Genomic DNA, 23,629 nt, shown 5'->3' on the forward strand with positions numbered 1-23,629 from the left:
AACTGTTAAAGCTTAATGAAAGAGTAATTAATCAGTGCTGTAATTAAGGGTTTATGAGTCAATATGTAGCGCCGAAACTACTAAAGTTTAATGCTTCTTAACAATGAAGAGGATTAGAATTTAAATCTATTGTTTTACTGTGGGTCTGCTGTGACACATGTCGTGTCTCAAATTCTCATTGATAAAACAGAGACAACAATATATGTCATTACAAGAGTCAATACAGTCTAAATGTATGTGACTAAACATTATTAAAAAAATTGTTCTTATTTAGAGCTAAAGAGTTTTATAAACATTAATAGCGAAGTTAATGGTTATGTTTGATACGATGTATATTTTGTTTTACATATTTTTAGTTTACAAAAGTACTGCAACAACAATTTTACTTTTCATGTTTAAAAGGAGCGGTGTTTATTTTTTGCATTTTTGTACGTTTCTCGTTCCTCCAATTCGAGTTAATGAGTAGGAGAGCTCTTAAGGCGCTCGAATTGTTTTATGTTCTTTGTTTATTCCTACGAATTCTTTTTTTTCCGGCATATTTGTGACATCATTTAGTGATAACATTGAATTTATTTCTTTATTCGAAATAAAACTGATCCTAATTAAAAGGAGTAACGTAATACGAATTTAATTAGCACAATTAATTGTGGACATATCGTAACACCCTCATTAATTTGTTCTGACTTCTGATATTCGAGCCCTAATTAGAATTTAGCCAACCAATATATTCTGATATCGATTAAATTTTGCAACGATTGCTTTAGTCTCGTATATTTTGCTTTTTAATTTTTTAGCATTTACCTCGAATTTATTTAAATGGTGCTATGGCTCAAAAATGATTCACCCTAGTTTCGTAAATGCCTACTCTTGAAGGCACCCATGTAATACTTGGAGGAAAAATTAATCCTTTGATGTAAGCAAAAGGAACGTTGGTTCGATTCATTTTTAATTACTGATTTGTGAAAAATAGCGATATAGAAATCTTTACTATAGTTTGTCTAATTAAAAAGGGTACTCTTACGTACAAATGAGCAAAATGAATCAATGAAAATAATTTGTGACAATAGACTTTACTTTTACCGTATAATAATGTTGAAAGTTTAAACGATTGCATTTGCTTTAAATTTAAATGATATTCTCATTATTCGCAATTAACTTTGCTGTACGCCATCAAAGATGAGTTAGAACGAGTACTTAATGTGTGTTAATTGGAATTTGATTACATTCGTCGACAAGAAGCAATAAATATTAATGAATATGACAAAGAAAGGAAACAGAACTAGAAAGTTAAACAATGACATTATTTGAAGTCGAAACACATGTGACATGCGTTAACAATCGTATCATTAAGTAATTCATAGTGATGGATAACTTGCAAATTAATTCAGAATATTTCCTAATTAAAATATCGATTTGTCAAGTATTTCAGAATTGAAAGACAAAGTCGAGACGTTTAGATGTTTTTAGTTCTGCCTTCCAACTCTTTAAGTCCTGTTTCTTTATTCATCCATAAAGTTTGTATTTCGTTTATTCCTAACTTTAGGTGACCACATAAATATCAGGTTTATTTGCATATTTCATATAATTCAATGGATTTTTAAAAATCTTCTGAAAGCAATCTATATCTGAAAGTAGAAACGTGGTTTGAATTTAAAAGGAAGAGAACGTTTAATAAAAGAATCCTCTAATGTCGGCGACGTTCATTCAATACAAATTAATTTAAAAAGGCAAGGTCTTTTTGTAGATTTTCATCTCGTTTTAAAATATTTGAATCTTGCACATTTAAATATATATTTAATAAGATAAATATACATTATAGAATGTGGTACAAAATCTGTACATTAAGTTGTAGAAAAAAACCAATGAAGTAAGCTAAAACGTGACACAATGTGCCCTTACAAACTTCTGTATTAAACAAAATATTCTAATCTGAAGCGTCGCAAATAAACGCTTACAAAGTGTAGACCGCAATAAAAACTGTGACGCGGTTACGTTCTGTGAGAACTGTGGCTGTTAAAACAAGTCGCTTACAGGGGTAGAAGCGCTAGCTACCACAATACTTTTGTTACAATGCTGTTTTTACTGACATTTTGTCCTTTATTAAAGGTAAATAGAATATATAGATACAATAACCTATTAGTTGTTACTAGCGTTATAAAAGTTTTTATTGATAACTTATATATAAAATTCTCGTGTCACAAATTTCGTTCCCATACTTCTCCGAAATGGCTTGACCGATTCTCATGAAATTTTGTGAGCATATTGAGTAGGTCTGAGAATCGGCCAACATCTATTTTTAATCCCGTGCGGACGGAGTCGCGGGCGACAGCTAGTAAGATCTCTAAAGAAGTGACGTGAAACTATTGTGGGTACCTTCAAAGCGTACATAGAATGTTATAACTGGGATAAAGTTGCGTTAGCTACACATCTTTATCCTTGTTACTGAGATTTGTAGCTAAAGAACTCGCACAAACAATGGATTATCGTTACCTAAATGCAGATTAACCTAGTTCAGATATTAATGTCGAAAGTGGAAAGCTTAAAGTAGATTGTAAATCTATTTAGGATAGAAATAACCGAACAGGGTCATAGCTTGATTCTACGTAACTGGGTCAGGTTAGGTGCACGTAAATAAAATCTGTTTCGACACTTCATATCACGCCGTTCGACAGTTTAAGGTCTCACAAATTCATTTTCCATATTTAACATGTCAAAGTTATTTGGAAATATTTTTATTGTTAAAAGAAATAAGAATAAATCTTGATCAAATTCAATTTAGGTAAAAGAATAGTTTAATATTATTCATGAATACTGATAGGTTTGAAACAAAAAGAATGTTTTGGAGTTGTTCTCAAATTATATTTCTTTTTAGATTATATCGTTAATAATATAATAGCATTTATCATCAAGGGTCATTGTTAAACGAAAAATGCATGATAAAAAGCATGATCGACGCATTAATATCTTATCTTCTATTTAAAAATGTTAACAGTCCGTCTTAACAAAACTCAAGTGAAGCTGATCTCTTCAACCGGATATCGCATAGAGCGGGATTAGGCGAGGGTCGGATACTGACTCAGCCACAGATAAAGTCAATTTCTCGCAACTTTTTTTAATAAAAAGTGCGACGTGATTTGAATCTAAATTACAAAGGTAAAACAAACTTTTTAAATTACAATAATATAAAAGTAAAATTATCTGTTTGTAACCAATAATGGAAAAGCTTAAGACTTTATGAAAAAAAAAAGTTTATTACTATTGTTCATTTTGCGTAACACCGCCTGTATTCTAGAATTGTATAGTCCATTAAAATTAAAACTTGCTCTTTATGTTTTTATATTTTTTAAATGTTAAGTTACTGTATGTCATATACGATAGAAGTAAAATAACAAAACTACTTGTATGTGGCTCACGAAACAGCATAGAAAATTGTTCAGTAGTTTGTAATGCGAGTTGAATCGACTTTACACTTTAGAAGTATTTGTTGAACAAAGTTATGTTACGTTGTTCGACGTATTCAGAATAAACTTTGCGGTTTAAATTATAATACCAACATGTATTCAGATTTTTTAATATATAATATTTATTTTCTTTTAATAAAGTATTTTTTTAAATTATAGTGTTAGAATAAATGAAACTATAAATTAGGTACTCAATTTTGATCGTAAAATAAGCCGTGATTAAAATTTCAATTAGCAATTTCATTAACGAAAGGAATCAATCATTCTGTCGAACTAGTGCTCGGTCACAATCCTCTAATGTATTAGATATTCAACTAAGTAACTTGTGATGAATTAAGCTTAACATAAATTTCTATTTCAAATAATTTGCTATCTTTTTCTTATAATTTCATCAAGATACTGCAATAGCGTATTTCAAATTTAGTTTCTACTATGTGTGCCCGCGATTTCGTCCACGTGAAATACTGTGTTATTTTATTTTTAACTTTATTTTTTTCTAAATAAACGTAGCCTAATTTACCCCTTTTTACCTCAGCTACTAGCCAATAAAAGTCCCGTCAAAATCGGTCCAGCCATTTCAAACATTAGCCGGAACAAACAGACACAGACAAAATTTTAAAAAAATATTGTGATGTATATACCTTATCGTATATATATTCATATACGTGTAGTAAGAAACGGTTATTTCAATATTACAAACAGACAGTCCAATTTTATTTATATGTATAAATTAAATGGGAGCCATATAATGTTTCTTCTAATTTCATTAACGCTACCATCTTAGATCCCGCGAGAATTCCATTTGTAAAATGCTGCAAATTAAATGTATTATTCAGTATACAACATTGAAAACAATCTACATAGTTGTGAGTGAAGTTTCATTGAAGTTAATCTAACCTCAAAGGAATATTTTGTGAACAGCTTGGATATTTCACTTAACTGGCAGCCGAAACGGTAGGCTGGTGACGGAATTTATAACTTCCTTTGAATGTCTTGACTTTGATTTCTGACTAGAAATAATTTTAAAAATATTGTAAGTAAAATTATTAGTTAAATTTAACGGTGGTACTTTCGGTAGTAGAATTATTTACATAAACTTCAATCAAAACTTCAAGCAATCAACACCTATTTATCTTAACGTACATTGATATTTGCTAAGATAATTTGGTAGTTGGTACATTGGTGTTTGGAAGGATCGGAGGTCATTTTTTTGGTAAGCTAAAAAGGTCGGAAAAAATTTTACCTTTTATGAAAATTTAAATTATTATATTATTTCATCAACTATTTGATTAAAGAAATTTTGATATTTTAAATCCTTTACCTTGTTGTCTTTTTAAGTTTTGTATAAATCAAGTAAGTTGTAGGTTAAAATCTGGTTTTATTTATGTGTTTTAAAATTGCGTCGTTTCGCGCAGCTTACGACCGCAGTTTACTTGATGGGGGCTATCTTTCTTCAACGATATTATACGTTGTAGTAATAAATATGAAGTATAAACACTAATGTTCTACATGAATAACGTTTAAAATATTTAAATATGTTGCCAAGTAACGTATTGTATAATATACGTTGTTTATTTAGTGTTATGTGTACACATAATTTTTTAGTTTCTAGTCAATTAATTTAGTAACAGATCAAAGACACACAAAAATGATATTTGAATATATTATAAATTAATTATAATTACTGAGGGAAATTACAGTTATTAAAAAGATCAAAAACATATCTTATAAGTTTTTTAGTAAAAATACTTGTATTTTATGTAATTTCCGCTGCAATATTATCTTTGAGTGTTTAAACTTTCTTAGCAAATTTTATTTCTAAATGAAAAATGTGATGCTCGCGAACGCAGCGAATTCTCGGGTCGAGGGAGACAATAAATCAAAAAGTTTCAGAATAAAAGCTTTTCGCTGTGAATGGTTTTAAAATGTTTTAATTTAGTACTGAAATGGTTTTTAAAGTTAAATTGGGATCCTTGAAGTTCTTGTAATATCGTAAACAGTTGTTGATTTTTATTTATGTTCTTATATAATGGTTCGGACTACGTTAATTATAACATACGTGTAATTACTTCTGTACCAATGTACTACGATACCTATAATAACTTATATACAAAAACATTAGCTAGTTACTAGTTCGGCTAACAACAAAGTGCAATTTACCCTTCTCTTTGCTTTATATGCGTTTAATCGTATTAACATCGTCAACGGACCCGTGTAAACATTCAAGCTACGTGTGCTACTTTGTCTTTCCACTGACCATGAACAAAGATAAACTCTTGTACAGTGAGCTAACACGATGTTTACGTATCTGTGTGTGATGTGATTTGATTTCCATACTTGCATTAATTATCATCCCTGGTATCGTTATCCCTTTTATTCTCTTTGTGAAAACAAAGATAGCAATATATTTATACCCTGTATCGACATCGCAATGTATACTTACTACCAATTTGTAAATCATCGATCTATAATTCAACTGAATCAGTCAAATTCATTACAGCGTATTAAAGTTATAGGCGAAATAAATTTATTGAATGTAACAAAACATTACAGTCTAGTAATTTTACTTCGTTCGCTTTTATGTTTGATATAATTTAAAAACGTTGTAGAAAAGTTAAATTTTTACCTATAATATGATAGTACTAAGTTTATATTAGTTAAATATATACATCGTATTAGCATACAAAGTTATCCTTTATTACAAACGGCAGTCTACGGGCGACATAGTGGTCATAAAATGCAAATTATTCAAATATCTTTCCAACTAAGGAACTTCGCACTTTTGAGAAGTAGAGTCTATCTTTGACTATATTAATTCTTAAGATTTTTAATAAGATGATGACTTTATAATGTGGTGAATAAAAATCTACGTAGCTTACAACAATTTAAAAATATGTCTGTCAATATTCGTTGACAGATGATTGGGACAGTTTGTTCTGCTTTGATCTGCTAATCAATAATAATAAATCAGCCAATCATGAATCGGTTTCCATGTTCAACACATAAATTGTGTTAATTTGCTAACACGCAGCCATGAACTAAGGTCTTTACTATCCGGGTGTAAAATAACCGTATAATATGTAATAAAATGTGCACGAGGCTTTGTCATAAAAACGTTTTATGCTTCCTCTTTAAAAGGCTATTGTTATTTGACTACAATTCATCTTTTGCTTTTCAGTATCTCAATAAAAGTAACGGTGTTTTAAATGTTTCTTAGGACCTTCTTTGTGTGATAAAATAAGCGCGTACTAATTATACTAATGATTAATTTATACCTAATTAAAAATGTTACTAGAGTCTAACTGGCCAGTATTATCTGCATGTAATAGAAACAATATTTCAAATTAAAATTAAATTACTACACTAATTATGTCTACAGGAATTACTTACCTGAGCCTTTAACGTAATGGCAACCCGCGGAGCGTTCTAATTAATTGCCAGCTCTGCTCACAAACATAATAACTTGGATCACTTTATTACATTACCTTCATTAAAGTAAATAGTTTGCATAATTATACCTATTTAATTATACGCGGACATTATGAAGACCTATTACATTATATTATGGTAGTCATAGCAATGCCTTTCTGTTTGTAAAAAAAAATAGAATTATTTATTTTTAATTTTTGCAAAGAAAAACTGTAACATTTCTGAAAATGCTTATTCTGTTCTTATTCTAACAACTACCATTAATAAATTCTCAATGTAAGTATTAAATTCTATTTTTATTTACTTTAAGGCCAATAAATTACAGAGAAGTTTAATATAACATTTAGGAGTTAAAATCTGATAACACTTGACAGTCAGTGATTTATCGCTCTGTGAATTGGACGATATGCCATCAGACTGGTAATAAATATTTAAAGGTTAAATTTAAAAATCGAATCTTAAATTAAAAAAGAAACAAAAAGGGAGGGTACTTGTGTTACAGTCACCAGTATCTTATCGTTTTATTTCGTTCGTACGACTTTGTAATTTTTCGTCGCTGTCACCTTTAATAAATTTTATTTTATGCAAATTCAGTTGATAATATAAAGTTATAGTGCGCCGGGAAAATGGGGATCAGTGTAATAAATACTTACGGTGTTCCAACTTAAAAAGACCAAAGAAATTTAGGTAAGCCTACAATATGTTACTTCAATATCTTTGTTGTGAGCTAAAACATAATGTGACAGTTTAGACTTTAACCATTGGCTTCAAAAATTAATTTAATAGGTAATTCCCCATGCTGGGTTTATACTAGCTGTCGCCCGCAGCTCCGTCCGTAATTTTTTTAACCTATGTATACTTCCAGACTATGTTCTATATCTATGCCAAATTTCGTCGAGATCCATTCAAACAAACATCCATCTATCCATCCATCTATACTTTCGCATTTATAATATTAGTATGATATTACGAAAGTAATAATTCAGTTATAATGAAAACTGTAAGCAAGAAAACGGGCTCCCTTAAACTGTATATTTTTTCAAATTTAGATGTCAACTCATACTAGTCTATTAAATGCCAAAATAAATAAATATCGTTTTCTGTTTTATCAAGCACAATACGACCTCGATGGAAATATATAAATATACCTCTCAATATTCATGTCTTCTCATGCAAAGATTGTTCGAGAATGTGTTCTTTGTATAGCAATGTAAAGGATATCATTATTGTAGCATATATTCTGCTCAGCTTTTAACAAAATCTTTTATAATAATATCTATTGAAAGGGATGGTAGAATATGTTTGCTTTAGCACGCGCTCTCTCCGTTATAATTCAAAAACCTCTGCATTATTTATTGTTTACAAAGAAATTACTCTGACAATTCCTTACGGTTTTAACGCGCCGTGGAAGAGACTTATTCTTAGTGAAATAAAAACGAACGATGTTTGTGTTCGCGTATGATAATTTGATTTGGTTCCGACGAAAACAACTTTAACACATAATTGTTGGCTCTGGAAAAGTTACGTGACTTGATATGTGGAAAGTACTTGAATTGTGAGTTTTTACTGCTGAATATAAACTCTTTAATAAAAGGATATACTGAAAATAAATAGAAATTAGAAAAATAAAAAGTAGTACAAAGTGTGTAGAGCACAAATAAGTAGTTTCTCAGTGTGCCTTCGAGTATATTTGAGCAAATATTATTATATGAAGTCGCGTCTCTTCAAATACAAGTGCGCCATTTGTTAGAGGAACGAGGGTGACTGATAATATTGTACGGCGTATAACGAGCTACATAGTTAACTTAAAGTTAACATCGTGTTTCCAAGTTGTGCCTTTAGAAATAGACAACAAAGGGTAACTTTATTATTGCATAATATTTTAGATTGTAATTGGGTCTTCTATGAAATTTATATTAATACTCTGAATAAATATAAACTTATAATAAAACAGTTCCATTTTAATAAATTATTAAAACTTTACAGTCTGAGAAATGTTGGTGTAAAAAAAGACGTTAAAACTAACAAAGTACTAAGAGAAAGATTAACGATGGTCTTTATTATTGAGTTGTTGAATTTACTTTCCTTTTATTAGATTTATATAAATGTCGTCTTGGTATTTTCCGACCTAAGCTAAGAATAATACAAACAGTGTGCGATAAAACAAATAAGAGGATCTGACACTAAAACAAATTGCTTCTGGCGTAGCCTTTGGCGGGTCTCTTTATAGAGGTAGAGTAGAAGAGAGAAATGTTTCCCCTTGAATATTATAACTTACCACTTAACATCATTTAAGAACATTTCCCTTGTTGTCATCTTCTGATAGTTTGTTACTGTTTCAATGTTATTAATAGCGAAGTATCAAGCAAATAAAAAATTAGATTCATGCTCGACATGTACTTGCGAATGATTATTACTCTATTTTAATTTCTCCTCCATTCATAATTTTCCCGATGTGTCGACATCACATACATTAAAACAACACTTATAACATAAAAGTAAAACAGTAAAGAGCTGTTCATAATTTAAGAACAAATAAAACAACTACTGACGCGACTAGTCTCCTCGATATGGCAACTTGTGATATTCCCTCTTATAACATTAAAATAATCTGATGTCATTTGTTATTCTTACGTTTATATTTCAGTCAAACTTTAAGCAATATTTAAAGCTCCAAACTGGAAGAATTGTGAAATAAATCAATATTGGCAGACAGGAATAAAACAAACGCACGACGAATTCAAGCCAATACATCCTGCTATCATATTAAATTGGATCTGTTTCATTCATTCATCTTGTTTCATTTTCTTTCATTCGTTAAAAATAACAAGGCATTCAAGGTTGTTATGACATCAGATATTTTAGGCACTTAATTGATTTTATAATAAAAATATAAGAGTGTGCAGCAAGCAATTATTTTTTTTAAATATCCCTTAATCTTACTAATATTATAAATGTGAATGTTTAGATCGATAGATGGATGAATGGATGTTTGTTTGAAGGTATCTCCGGAACGTATGCACGGATCTCGCTGAAATTTGGCATAAATGTATAGAATATAGTCTAGAAGAACGTATAGGCTACTTACTAAGTACAACAATTTAGTTGTTAGACAGCTTGTTTAAAAGAGAAAAAAGGAAGCATAACTGCAAGATAATATTTATTTTCACCATGTTATCACAACACGACAAAAGTATAGTGGTACTAAAGGTTCAGCTGAAATATCAACCTCTTTAACTAATTAAGATAAGGTTTAGCGTTTTAATTTAATACTGCGAGATTAACTCTCTCGGATAGAGATAATAGGGAGGAAGAAAATATTTGTAAAAAGAACCTTATCTTACTTACTAGACTTTTGGAACCTTTTGGATTGACGTATTTTAATAAAAAAAAAATAGTAACGTACAGAGGTAATAAAGAGTTAACTATTATAGTCTATGTAGGAAATAAAAGTCAATGAAATTTATTTTTTTCTATAGATTTGATATTTAACTTTGTTCAATACAATTTACTCGAAATGCGTTCGTTTAAAACCCTCTTAATGATAGTCAAATGTTCGTTCTTCGTTAATATAGTCGGTAGTTCGGTTAATAGCACGATCCATTAAAGCGGAAATTGAACCGGCTGCCGTTAAATACTGTCACGGATACCAGAGATCTGCGAATGAAACCAGTATTTTTGCAACGAGTTTTAAAAGAACACAATGGAATTTCAGTCATTTGAAAATTTCCTTTCATATTGTTAAGTCGTAGTTTCGAGTTGAGTCCGAGTGGTTGCAAGATCTTACAAACACTATCAACGAATAAAAATGGATAGGAAACACAAAGGAAAACGATAACGGATTAGTATTATAGATTTAAAGAAGATGTAACATTTTGATTTCAAAGTCTGTATCTAGGTTTTGTTATAAACTATCGCAAAACATGCTTTATCTAACAATTAAAATAGTAGGCTACAAGTTATACGTGTTTGCAAACATAAGAAAAATTAAAATAAAATAAAAACTATATTTCCAAGTACATACGTATATGAAGTACCGAACAAATTGCGTTAACCTTCCCAACCTGACCCAGATACCGGGAAATTACGCTCTTGCACCGATCTACCATTAATTGGTTCAAAATTATTTTATTGTCGTAAATTCTCTTTGATTTATATGTAGTTTCAGTTCGTCTAAACACTTGTAAAGTTATACGAATTGTTTTCAATTTTATTTTATCTTGTGCCGTACTTTTGTTGTCTTTTTTGTGGATTTGTGAGTTTCAAATAACAAAAGTTTTTAAGACTGAATTTTACTTTATTTTGTTCAAAATGCAAGTGGCAAGAAAAACGAAAACTTGTTTGTCTTTAACGATTTCTTTGAAGTTCTAAACCAATTAAGAGAACCTGTGTAAGTTTCGATTCTTTAATTGTCTTGATACTCGAAGACGCAATTCAACAAATAGAAGCCAGTTTTCATATAGAATGAAATAAAAACTCGGCTAACTTAACACAATGTAGTTCAAATAATTATCATAGTTAACAATGCAGCACTCTAGTTTATTGTTTGGAGAACATCAATTGCTGTAAATGACACTTGCACTTACAATCGTGGTAGTTGTTGCATCCATTCTTCATTGTATACAGAAAAAACAAATAGATTAAAAAATGTAACTGAAAAAATACTGTCCCATTTATGAAATATGACAATAAAATTGTAATTGTTCTATTTTCTTTTCTTTTTCAGGTAAGTGCTACGAACTTTGTAGAACACTCTACGATTACAGGTAGGTAATTCTTGCCCTAAATGTTATATTATACCATCATTTATATCCTATTAAGAAAATAAGCAGGCTAATCTAATGATGATCTATATACTATTTTCTTTATTATTTTTGTTACCCTGATCCCGTAGGGCCAGACCATTCTAGACGTAATTAAATCTTTCTTTATTTGAATTCCGCGAAAGTAAAAAATTAATGAAATTGCAAAAAACGGTTCTACTATTTGTCAACGTGAAGACGCTCTCAACATTTGTAATAATTAGTATGTAATGAACGTGGCCAATGTTTAATGGTTGAAGTTATGAGATAGCTACGTCCATCGGGATTTCAATTCTAATCACGTTTTATTTCCCAGATGTTATTAAAATGATGAGGGTTGATTGCTGGGACGAGTTTAAATTCTATTAATATATGGGAAAATCTTTGTAATTAAAGTGTTTAGCAATCTTAAGCAAATGTAATCGTATCTTATGAAATTTTAATGAAGTTGAAAGTACAAAATTGTTTTGTAGTTTGTTAGTCGGAAACTTTAAAATCTGTTATGGAATTTTTCGAAAATTTAATAAGTAATTTAATTAGGCTAGGTCGTCTTTAATTTATTTCTGAACGAGTTATAACTAAAGAGTATTTTATAGAAAATTGGAAATAAAAAAGGACTTAACTTCTCTTAGGGTAATCTTTTTATAAGTCACATAAGGCACGTATGTAGATAATGTAACAGTAAGTCATACAACATTTAGAAATTAGTTTGTATTGATGTGCGCGTTGCAATCAATAAGCTTAACATTTCCGGAAGCGCATCGCCTGACCTAGTTGCGGTACAATACCGGGCTACCGTCATCACAACTTCCTGTACACTTGCTATGTTTTACTACTATAATAGTTTTGACAAAGGACTTTCTGACTGCATAATGTGTTATGATATATAAAAGGTATAGCAAAATTTTGTGATTAGACTTTTATTTATTTTATGAATAATATTCTTTAAATTGAATAAATAAAAAAGAACACTTCGAGAGCTAAGGTAAAACTGAATAGAAGATTTAAACGGCTTACACAGTAATAGCTATTGCCCGCGGAGTTAAAATAACTTTATCTACATCTTCGCCAAATTTTATCGAGATCCGTTCAGCCGTTCTGGAGATACCTACAAACAAACATCTATCCATCCATTCATACATCCAAACATTTGCATTTATAATATATGTAAGATTAAATAATCGTTTGTAAAAATGTAGGAAGAAATGTTCGGAAAGTCCTGTTTAGGGTGTAAAATTTTACTACTTGTGCGAATGTAAAGGTAGAATCTAGCAAAGAGAATGGGCTGTTAAAAGCCTCCGCGGCGGTAAGCAAGGCTCGGATTAAATTACGCTACTGGAACAAATTGCTTTGGTCCTACAAATTGTGAAACAGAAGCCATCCTATGTAATTACTTTTAGTATCGTTACTTATAAAGAAAATTGGTCTTTATTTAATACATCGAAACAAAACAGGCAATTTTGATATACAATATTATAGTGTTTTATGGTACAAAATGTATTACAATTTTTATAAAAGCTAACAGCAACCTGATAACCTCAAATAACGAAGTTACCGGTGCTTATAGACATCTGGGCTAAGTTTATCTGTTAAACAAATTACTTTTCTTCATTGTACTAAAAGTTGTAAATAGTCAAATATTGTATTAAAATAACGGAATTAGAATAATAACTGTATATCATAAATTTGAAAGTGGAATTATAAATTATAATAGTATTCATAATAACGACATGAATGTATAGTTTGCTAATCCGATCAATCAAATCAATAGCATTGTATAACATGAATACATAAGACAATATCATTCTCAGTAGATACATATTGCTTTATTAATACGTGTATTGTGATATCGTATTGTAATTAAGCTCAATATGTGCTAACATTGTCGTATCTATAACGACCTACTTAAAACTTAACTCGCGGATAATTTACCAATTTGCGATCGTTGTTAACAACGTGTCAAATTGTTTGAACAAGAATCAATATTAAAGACAAGAGGAGGCCGTAACAATAATAATTAATAATTATAATATGCGTAATTTCAGTATTGTTTATTAAGAAGAAATAGTTTTAGTAACTTAGTTTTATAAATATCATCAATCATATCAAAGTTTTTAAACGTTAAATAACAAGCGTTTTAACACTTTGATATGATGTAAAACGCACATGGTTGTTTTACAATTATTGAAAAACTTTCAGGTTATGTGCAAACATATATACTGTATATATATTGTCATTTAATATTTTAGCAGGCCCGTGTGAGGGTTTGCGTGTTTGAAATTATTCTATGCATATTTTAAAAAATGTTATGAATCGCATTTGTCAAATGCACGTAAGGAAATCGTGAGAACAAGTTGGGAAACTCGAATTTGAAATTTAAATTTATCATTTGCACACCTGAAAATAAATGCAAAAAACTCGTACACCGGGGAATATTATTAAAAGTAAGATGTCATTCCAAATCGTAATTCGTAGACTTTTAACGCACTTGAGGAACGTAGAGATAGAAAACTATACGATGTTTATATGGACAAGTTGTTTTGGTAAATAACTCTAATATTTTGTGTAACAATTATTATGATATTTTTTACACTTGTATTAGAGTTTGTAATGATACTTTCGTTTTTTCCTTACTTAATATTTCATAGATAGTCGGAGAGAAATATCGATTCCGTGACATTACATTTTTAGCGTTAAGTAAAAAAGCAATTGCACATTTTTTTGCTTCAGCCTATTCTGTTTCATCGCGAACAAAAAAGGTATAGGTCATAACATACAGCTTTATCCTTTTGATCCAAATTCCTTTGTCAAAAACTAAATGTCTTGGCCGTAACTGGATGTTTCTCAGCAATTCACTTTTATGGAGCCAAGTCCTTTTCATTTATCGAGTGAGGACGGTCGGGTATTCAATGTTTGTAACTGATGTTCCCTTTTTGCGCTTCTTAGCTACACAAGTAATTCTCGTAATGTAAAACTTATATTCAAGTAGAGTGGTTCAAAAGACTTTTTATTAAAAGTACTTGAGTCTTTTATACCCTTGTAAGAGTCAACTAAGATCACTTGCACGAAGCATTTATTTATAAATGTAACTTTAATAAATGTTAGAAGTCTCAAACAAAATAACTATAACATTTTAATACCACATATGTACAGGATCTGTAAATAAATACTACAAATAAAAGACGATATTATTAGATTTTATCTAACATTTATTACGAGAATGGCTATTTACAAGTTATTTTACAATCATAATATTATATAATATAATATACCAATTGATCACGATGGATAAAAATACATATTTACGACACTTTTATAACTTAGTTCTTTTTATTTAATATCTAATTTAGGGTATGTTTCGACTGAAAAGATACGTATGATATTAGTCAAAGGAATAAGCTCCTTTTATGTGTTTTATTCATAAAACGTGTACGTTTTATATCGTTAGTTGGCTCTATTCATAAATAATGTTTTGATAAGTTTGTTTTGGTGTATAAAATAATTGGGAACGACTCACATGGGTCGTAATTCTAGACTGGACAAACAACTTTATTGAATGATAAAAGCGGGTATAAAAAAGATTGGACATTACAATTTTGCTACCGTATTAGAGGGAAATTTAGACGACTTTTTATATATTTATGATCTTTAACATCGTATGGAAGGAGTATTAGCCGTATTTTTTATCACAGTCACAGAATGATGTACGACATTGAGGTTATTGAGATGATAAACAAATGATTATGACAATAGGTAAATTAAAATAAGGTTATTCTTACATCTAACACCACATATTCAATTCCGATTAATTTTATACATTTTACAGACATTTTCCATATAATAAATTAGATTACATCTCTAAAGTACAGTTATCATTAATGCTTGGTACAGTACGACACTTTAGTCGCGTAAATTCGTCATAATGAACATCGTCCTCAAGCGAGACACACGTCTTTCAATCACGCATTTATGTAAATATCGTCATTTATTTGTATAGAATTAATTGGATATTCCTTTGGATAATCCTTTGGGGGTAGTTTAAAACTGTCTTTTAAATATGAGAATCGATGGAAGTTGTAGAAGTATTCAGTGCCGTCGGGCGAGTACTGTGGGTAGAGCGTATAGGAGGGGAACTCGAACTCTGAGAGGGAATCCGCGAGGGCGTGCCGCGCGAACTCCTGCTTGTATCGTCATGATTGCTCCCTGTAGGACTGTCGCTTGGTGCACTTCTCCTTCAGGATATAACACAACGCGATCGCTATCAGCACCGCTATCGCTATTGCCATGCTTATGCTTATCCATATTATTTCTTCGTTGATGCCGCTCGTTGATTTCCCTGCAATGAAGTTTCGTCTTTATCATATTATTTTATGCGTAGGTAATTCAATTTGGAATCTTTGAATTTCAGCTTCTAGGGTGAAACTAGTAATGTCATCAAAGTTATTCCTTGAGTAGATTAGTTTGTTATGAATATAAAGGCAAAATAATTACTCCAGCAAATATCATCTTTTGACTACAAATCTTTACTGGAAGGGAAAATACTGAATACTATTCAGTAACGTTTAGACCCCTAAACTAATAGAACCCTAAATTAAGGGTAATTTCAGAATTTTCGGTTGGAACGTATTTAAGTCGACGATGACGAATATACATATTGTATATGACCTTTAAATTTTTCTTTCCATATTATATAAACTATGTGTTTGAGTGTACTGTGATTGCATTGCTCAAATTACCTCCCATCTTGTTGGAGTAGCCACCCATTTTGCCGGCGACACGCGCCGAGACGCCGCCTGCCACCGCGAGCACCAACACACCCGAACGCACACATATTCGACCTGGTGAATAACACATAGAACTTGAATGAGATCAATGACCCTTTCTTTTTAGTCAATACACAACTTTTTCTTTTATATACAATTGTTGGTAACACATGTTAATAAGTAGCAACAGTCGCTTAATATAAGAAAATATAAGTTATCTACTCGGAGTTTCATCTTGTATATTTTTTTCCCGATTAACAGAGAATATCTTAGATATTGGTGAAATTAGTTTAGTACTCCGTTATGCCCCAACCATGTGAATGATTGTCTCTCTTATTTCAATTACAAATTAATTTAAAGAAACGCGTTTACTTACTGATGATTATTACCATCTTGTAAGAAGTAAATGTGCTTTACTTTTCGTAATCCTTCAATCGTTTACATCTAAAATCCGAATAAATCTGAAACAAGAATACATAATTAGTTCTAAGAATAATCAAAAGATCCATTGATTAATGTAATGTGCCATTTGGGCACGGTCCAAAATTCTTTCGTTATAATACAGATATTACTTTTGTTTATTATTCAACTCACATGACCAATTCGTAAAATCAATTCTCGTTAACAGAATTTCCGATACGAAATAAAAGGAACAATAAAAGATACTTTGTTATATTTTTCTGTAAAAGTTCCCCAAAATTATCATAAGAGACGGATATGTGTGGTTCGTGAGTTCTGTTTTTTTAGGCTTTCTAAATGTTCCAGTACTTTCTTAAATTATATTCTCTGCATGGTGATCGGCATTTTGGTAAATTTACGATCATATCGTATCGAGTTTAGTGTGTACATTTTTTATATAGTATTATAGTTTCACAAATCCAAATATTTAACATAAAAAAAATGTTCTTTAGTTTTTCAACTACTTAGAAATCTTCACAATAGATAGAGGTTTTTAAATATTTACAAGAAACAGTTTTTTCATGCAAAAGTAGTTAATTACTGTTCTATGGAATTAGTGAAAAGATAAATAACCTTCATTCGTGTACGTGCAGCTAATGCTAAACGTACGAAATGTTGTTTACGACAAGACTTTTCGTGTAGTATTGCAATCGTTTTGCTAAAAGTTTTTTGTGAACTACATGAAGCAGAAACACTTTTTTTTGAGTATTATTAAAGAATGTACGACTTTACAGTTATAAGCATGGAAAAAACAAATCAATTAAATAAAAATATAAAAAAAAATACAAAAAAAAATGATCCATACTTGGTGGTAATGATGAGAATTATTTAAATAATACTTTCGATTATTACTTCTTTTAATTAGATTATCTTCAAATGTCATATCGAATTTCGTGATCATAATAATTTATAAAATTTTCGTATAACTCGCGTGCCCGATGAAGTATAAAATTAGCGAGGCCGTAATCTGACGCAGCTAATATTAATTTTATCCTCTACTTAATGAAAAATTAAATGACTCGTCTAGTACCTATTACGTTACGTTACATTTTATGTCATTGTTATCTACATCTTAGGTAATATTATACAAAGAGAAGATAATTATTTTTGTTTATAACGAATTAACGCAAAAACTACTTCACCAATTCAATAATTTGCGATTAAAAAGCTACAATGTCACTGAGTAACAGAGGGTTTTTTTTATTGCTAGCAATATTTTTCTTTAATTCCCCGCCGACGAGTTGTGGACAAAAGCTAGTTTGTAATTTTTTTTTGTAAGCTTTCGACACTGTAACTCTGTTACACTCAGAGTCAAATAGTAACTAAGGGAGTGGGAAACAATGTAGCTATTAAATTACTATAATTGTAGACGATATTATGACTGTATAAGTTTAATCTTAGTAGACTTTTAATAAAAGGCCTTATATTTGAAGAAGTATGAAACTCAAATTATTAAGTGAATAGACGTATCGTTGACTCGATCGTAAGTGAACGGTAAACAATGCAGGCTTCTTGGAATTTCAAATTTCAATATCAACCTTGAGACATAAAATGAAATACCTCGCGAGACTAGGGTTCTAATCCTTCATGGAGTTTTCAATATAACAATATAACACAGCAATTTTGACCACAATACAATGACAAGTAGATAGCTCTACTACTAAATTTTTATTAATTAGTTTATGCAAAAACGAATTACAGTTTAAGGCGAGCGATATTTAAAAACTGACATAAACCTCACGGACATAAAAATTAACATCAATCGTCTGACACCAAGATATGTATAACGATTTATTAGTTTACCCCTTTTGACATAAACATGGTACAATTTATGAGAAAACGATACTCAAATCCACCAAAGATGTTTGAGTAAATAATCCGGCTTCTTTAGCGTGGCCCTCCTATATTCAGTGTAGTTTACTGTAAGATTTATCTTTCCGGTAGCGTCCTGCATACCTAATCTTCTTGCCACCCTCTGACCTTTCCAGTTTCCTCGCCACTGACCGATCTTATCGTTTGTAAGACTACAATTCACACACAGCTTTAATATATTTCTCTTTTATTGCTACGGTTTTTGTTTGGTGGAGGCAAAGAAACCATAACAGTAAGGACCTATCAATTTTATAATAATGTAAATTAAATGGAAACATTAAAATCCTTATTCTATATTTGTTTTACAAGATAAAAATAATTATTAAACAATAGCACTTATTAACTCGTTTGATTCTCAAAATTAATAGACATTTTGTTTTGAAGTAAATGTAACAGAGTTTTGAAAAGTTTTAAGTAAATTGAAAAAAAAATGCAACGATAAAGTGAGGTTACGAGTACATGGCAACTCATGCTGTAATGTAAATAGCTATTCTGCCACGATGTATGTATTAACATCGAATATATGTATGTATAGTATATTTATTATATATTTTGTTGAGATACGAATAAAGATAGCAAATATGAAACTATGCTATTTATAATGCATCTCTTGTATTTTTCATATGTACTTTGCTAATTGAAATTCTAATGGACTAGACAATGTATGAACAATGTAAAAATTTTTTAACATTAAATAGAGTTTTTAATGCGCTTGCTAGAAATTGCTTACACTGTCGAGTATATAAATTGTTATAGGAAGTTCCAATGCAACAAGACATAGTAATAGTAAATACAAAATTCATGTGATGTACGTAGCATAATTAACTCGTGAATCCTCCAACAATTCTGGTCATCGTCTTCTTCTTTGTCGTTGCAGTCTTGTCAGACTGGTCGTGGTCATCACGTATCAGTGACCCGCTTTACCAGGCGCCGCCACTCCTCCCTAGTCGCTGCCTTTTTTGTACATTGGTGCAGGGGGACATCCACAGCCGCTCTGATTTGGTCGGTCCACCTCATAGGCGATCTTCCTCGTGGTCTATTGCCCTCAACTTTCCCCTGCACCACCAAGCGCTCGATGGATTCGTCATCACGTCTACAGACGTGACCAAAAAAAGTGAGTATGCGAACCCGAACAATGCATGACAGACGCTGCTTGATGCCGAGTTCTTCGAGGATTGACTTGTTTGTCCGGAATGCGGTCCAAGGTATTTTCAGCATTCTTCTCCAGCACCACATCTCGAGCGCGTCTATCTTCTTTTTCTCACTCTCTCGTAGGGTCCACGTTTCGGACGCATAAAGGAATATGGAGAATACAAGCGATCGTACGAGCCGAGTTTTAGTCGCTTTTGTAATGTCGCGGTTTCTCCATATTCTTTGCAATTTCTCCATCGCTGACCTAGTGATTGCCATTCGCCGCTTTATCTCGTCTATACAACCGCCGCTGTTCGAGATCAACGCGCCTAGATAAATATATGATTGGACAACTGAACAATTTGCGACCTGTGTAACTTCTGGTGAGTTATTATTCGTACGGTCAACAATCATTATTTTAGTCTTGTTGCGATTGATCTTCAGGCCAAACTCGAGACTAACTTCCTCCATTTTTTTGAGAAGCTGTTCCATACGGCTCGCACTAGATGCAAAAAGGGTCGTGTCATCTGCGTAGCGCAGGTTAGATAGTTTGTGGCCTCCAATTGTGATTCCGTCGGTCCACGTCTCAAGAGTACGTCTCATTATTAGCTCTGTGTATACATTAAAGAGCAGCGGAGATATAATACATCCTTGACGAACGCCTGCGCCAAGGTCAAATTTACTTGATAACTGGTCGTCTATTCTTACCGACGCAGTCCCGTCCTCATACAGACGCCTGAGCAGATGGACAAGGTGTTTAGGTGCGCCCATTTCTAGTAGGGTTGTCCAGAGCCTAGGCCATTTTACGGAGTCAAAGGCCTTTGAGAAGTCTACGAAGCAGATGTATGTTGCTTTGTTAAACTCGCTGGTCATCGTAATTTACCCTTAAACCTCAGAGGACCTAAATTGACCAAATTGTTCAATTCATGATTCCCCCGGAGTGATTTATATAAATAATAAAGTCAGTCTCAGTTTTAAATTAGTAACATTATTTCATTTCGCTTTCACGACTAATAAAAGCATCAAATAAAATATTTCTCGAGCAATATTCGAGTAGCAACAAAACGATGGCGAGTCGTACTTCGGAATAAGACTAAAAGATAAACGTAATAAAAATTAATTAATTCTGAGGTTCCCAGCATCTACTAGTAGCATTTACATTAATGAAACGCTTAGATATATAATATATTATATAAAAACCGGCAATGTTTAATAAAATTTGAAAAAAAATCTCGTGGATTCAATTCCGGGCATCGGCGATATTTTCCAAGCCTATCACGTATAAGCCGACCGGCCATTTTTCTTTTGTACAAATCCGACAAAATCCATCTTACCTACACCCTAATCAAAAGTTCCCCGTGAACAATATTTACTTAGCCAATACATCTTTTTTCCAATGCTACATTTCAAATAAAGGAGACGTCGAAATCATATAAGTTATCTTCAAGTTATTTTTTAACTTATCAACGGATATACGGAGACGAACGAGAGGGTCGAGAAAAATGTGTGAGACGAATTACACAGAAATAGCCGTCAAATTGATTTTACAGATAAAACTGAAATGGAAGAAATTGAAACTAAGTGAAATATTTATAGATGATAGTATGTGAAATATAATAAAGTATGTAGTAGTATATTTGCGATGTAAATGTTGTCAGGAAATTTATACATTTCAAGATTTTTGTAAGGAACTATTGATTTTAAACAGGAGGTAAAAATTTGCGATTTTTACAGAAGTATGTTTAAAGTTATAATGAAGCAAAAAAACTCCTTAAAACATTAATTTTATTAACTTCTATGCCAAACTCTGTATATGTATACATGTATAAAAATCTCTTGTCACAATGTTTGTAACCATACTCATCGGAAACGGCTTGACCGTTGAAATTTATATACATATTCAGTAAGTCTGAGAATCGGGTATTATCTATTTTCTACTATCCCGCATAGACGGAGTCGCGGAAGGCAGCTAGTGCTGTAATAAAATTTATAACAGAAAGTGGCAAACGAGCAAGCGGCCACCTTAATTCGCCAAAATAGCGAAGAGACTTGCACATACACAACTACATTTATAAATGGTTTTCTACCTTTAATAGTCAGCGGACACGATTTTTTTTTATAACATAAAGGGGCAAACGAAAACACCGAGGGATTCAACGACGCCTATGGACATCAGCAATACCAGAGGAACCGCAGATGCGTTGCCAGCCTTTGAAATGGTGATACGCTCGCATGTTGAAGGACCCTAAGTCGCAGCGGCTTGGAAAAACCGCCGAGGACAGACCATTCCACAACGCTGGATGGAACCTCGCGGTATACGATGCGAGGAAAATTGTATTTTCACGCCAAATTCACGCCCCCTTCCCATGCCTTCCTTATAGAAAAGGGAGGGAAGGGATATAGTTTTCTTTTTATTCATGACATTAATTATAAGTTAAATATAATTTAAAATTAATGCCGAAATAAAAAAAACAAAATATGTAACCTAATTCGATGGTAATCAAATCATTTATATCTAATATTTAATTGTTACTTCGTTGAGCTTATTATTAGTACGGTTGAGCTTTCTTTGTAACTGTAATTGTACTAAATTGTAAATGCAATAAAATACATGAATAAAATCCAAAAGAATATACCTGTAAGTAAAATCCTGAACATTTCAGTAAAAGTGTAATTTTCTTTTCCCGGCGCAAAACACTTACTGTAAGGATCGCTTTTAAACACAATAGACACTTCACATTGTCGATTAACAGACATTGAAAGCAACGAACCCGTTCATTCTTACTGTCCGTTTGTTCCGAAGAAGTTGGTGCGGAACGAGTTGGTAACAAAGGGTAAACAGACGTCCAGCCGGGACGATGTCCGGGCGAGCACTGAACGCTCACCCGGGGTGTGCCCACCGCGCCCTCTAGTCCCCAGCCTCATGCCTGCTGGATTTGTGGAGATATTTTCATACTTTAACCCCTTTATTCTTTTTATGCCGGTGCACGCTTAACCCGTTCGCATAATTTTACGTTTAAAGAACTCTATTTGATGGCTACATTAAGAAGTATGTTTACCAGGCCGCGGCTTGGTCAATTTCGAAAGATATTGAACGATTTTCAAGTCAAAGTACTACAATTATTGATAAGGGCAAACATTAATATCTTTATGATTTTCATAAACAAAATATTTAAATATGCAATTAAGATATACTTTTTCTTATAGGGGAAAGCAATAAATCTTTTTTTTTTAATCCTTTTATTTCTTTTTTCTACATTAAGTTTGAATTAACACTGCATATTTCAGGTCCTGAAATAATAAAAAAATAAAAATCCGCACATAAAATTAAGTCTACTGAAAAAGCCAGTTCATATTTTATCCGAAACTATGTTGATGAGCATATTTAAAAAGTTTTTAACTGGAGACTATGTTTTATTCCGTGCTCAAGCGATGTGCCAAAACTTGGTTTTACGGAAACTCCTGTTTTATATAGCTTAGTTGTTAAGATAGAACTCCATGAATCTTTACGAAATCGTGGACATAATTTAATAAAAATATATAATCTTATACAAGAAAGTAAAATTAATCCTCGTAACATCTTATTACAATTTTCTCATAACTGTTTTGTCTGTGAAACTGTATCTGTCTTACTTTGTCTCTTTATTTATAAAAGATAATAGATAAAGGACAAACTCTCAGTCTCTTGTTATCCCTTAAGGGTAACTTTACT

The 23,629-nt window shown here is 31.6% G+C and overlaps 2 protein-coding genes across 2 annotated transcripts in view; one reads left to right on the forward strand and one right to left on the reverse strand.

Moving 5' to 3' along the window:
- Nucleotides 1-23,629, forward strand: part of LOC106118949 (zinc finger protein 271) — a 71,703-nt gene that overhangs the window by 2,666 nt on the left and 45,408 nt on the right. The gene's annotated exons all lie outside the window — the stretch shown is intronic.
- Nucleotides 15,048-22,874, reverse strand: LOC106118951 (uncharacterized). The gene is made up of 4 exons (XM_013313728.1): nt 22,554-22,874; nt 16,832-16,916; nt 16,429-16,530; nt 15,048-16,028 (listed from the first exon to the last, which is right to left on the reverse strand). The coding sequence occupies exons 2-4, from the start codon at nt 16,845-16,847 to the stop codon at nt 15,883-15,885; spliced, it is 264 nt and encodes an 87-aa protein (XP_013169182.1). The 5' UTR covers nt 16,848-16,916; nt 22,554-22,874; the 3' UTR covers nt 15,048-15,882.

This window comes from Papilio xuthus, unplaced genomic scaffold (genome assembly GCF_000836235.2).
Source record: "Papilio xuthus unplaced genomic scaffold, Pxut_1.1 DF827542.1, whole genome shotgun sequence".
Lineage (NCBI taxonomy): Eukaryota > Metazoa > Arthropoda > Insecta > Lepidoptera > Papilionidae > Papilio > Papilio xuthus.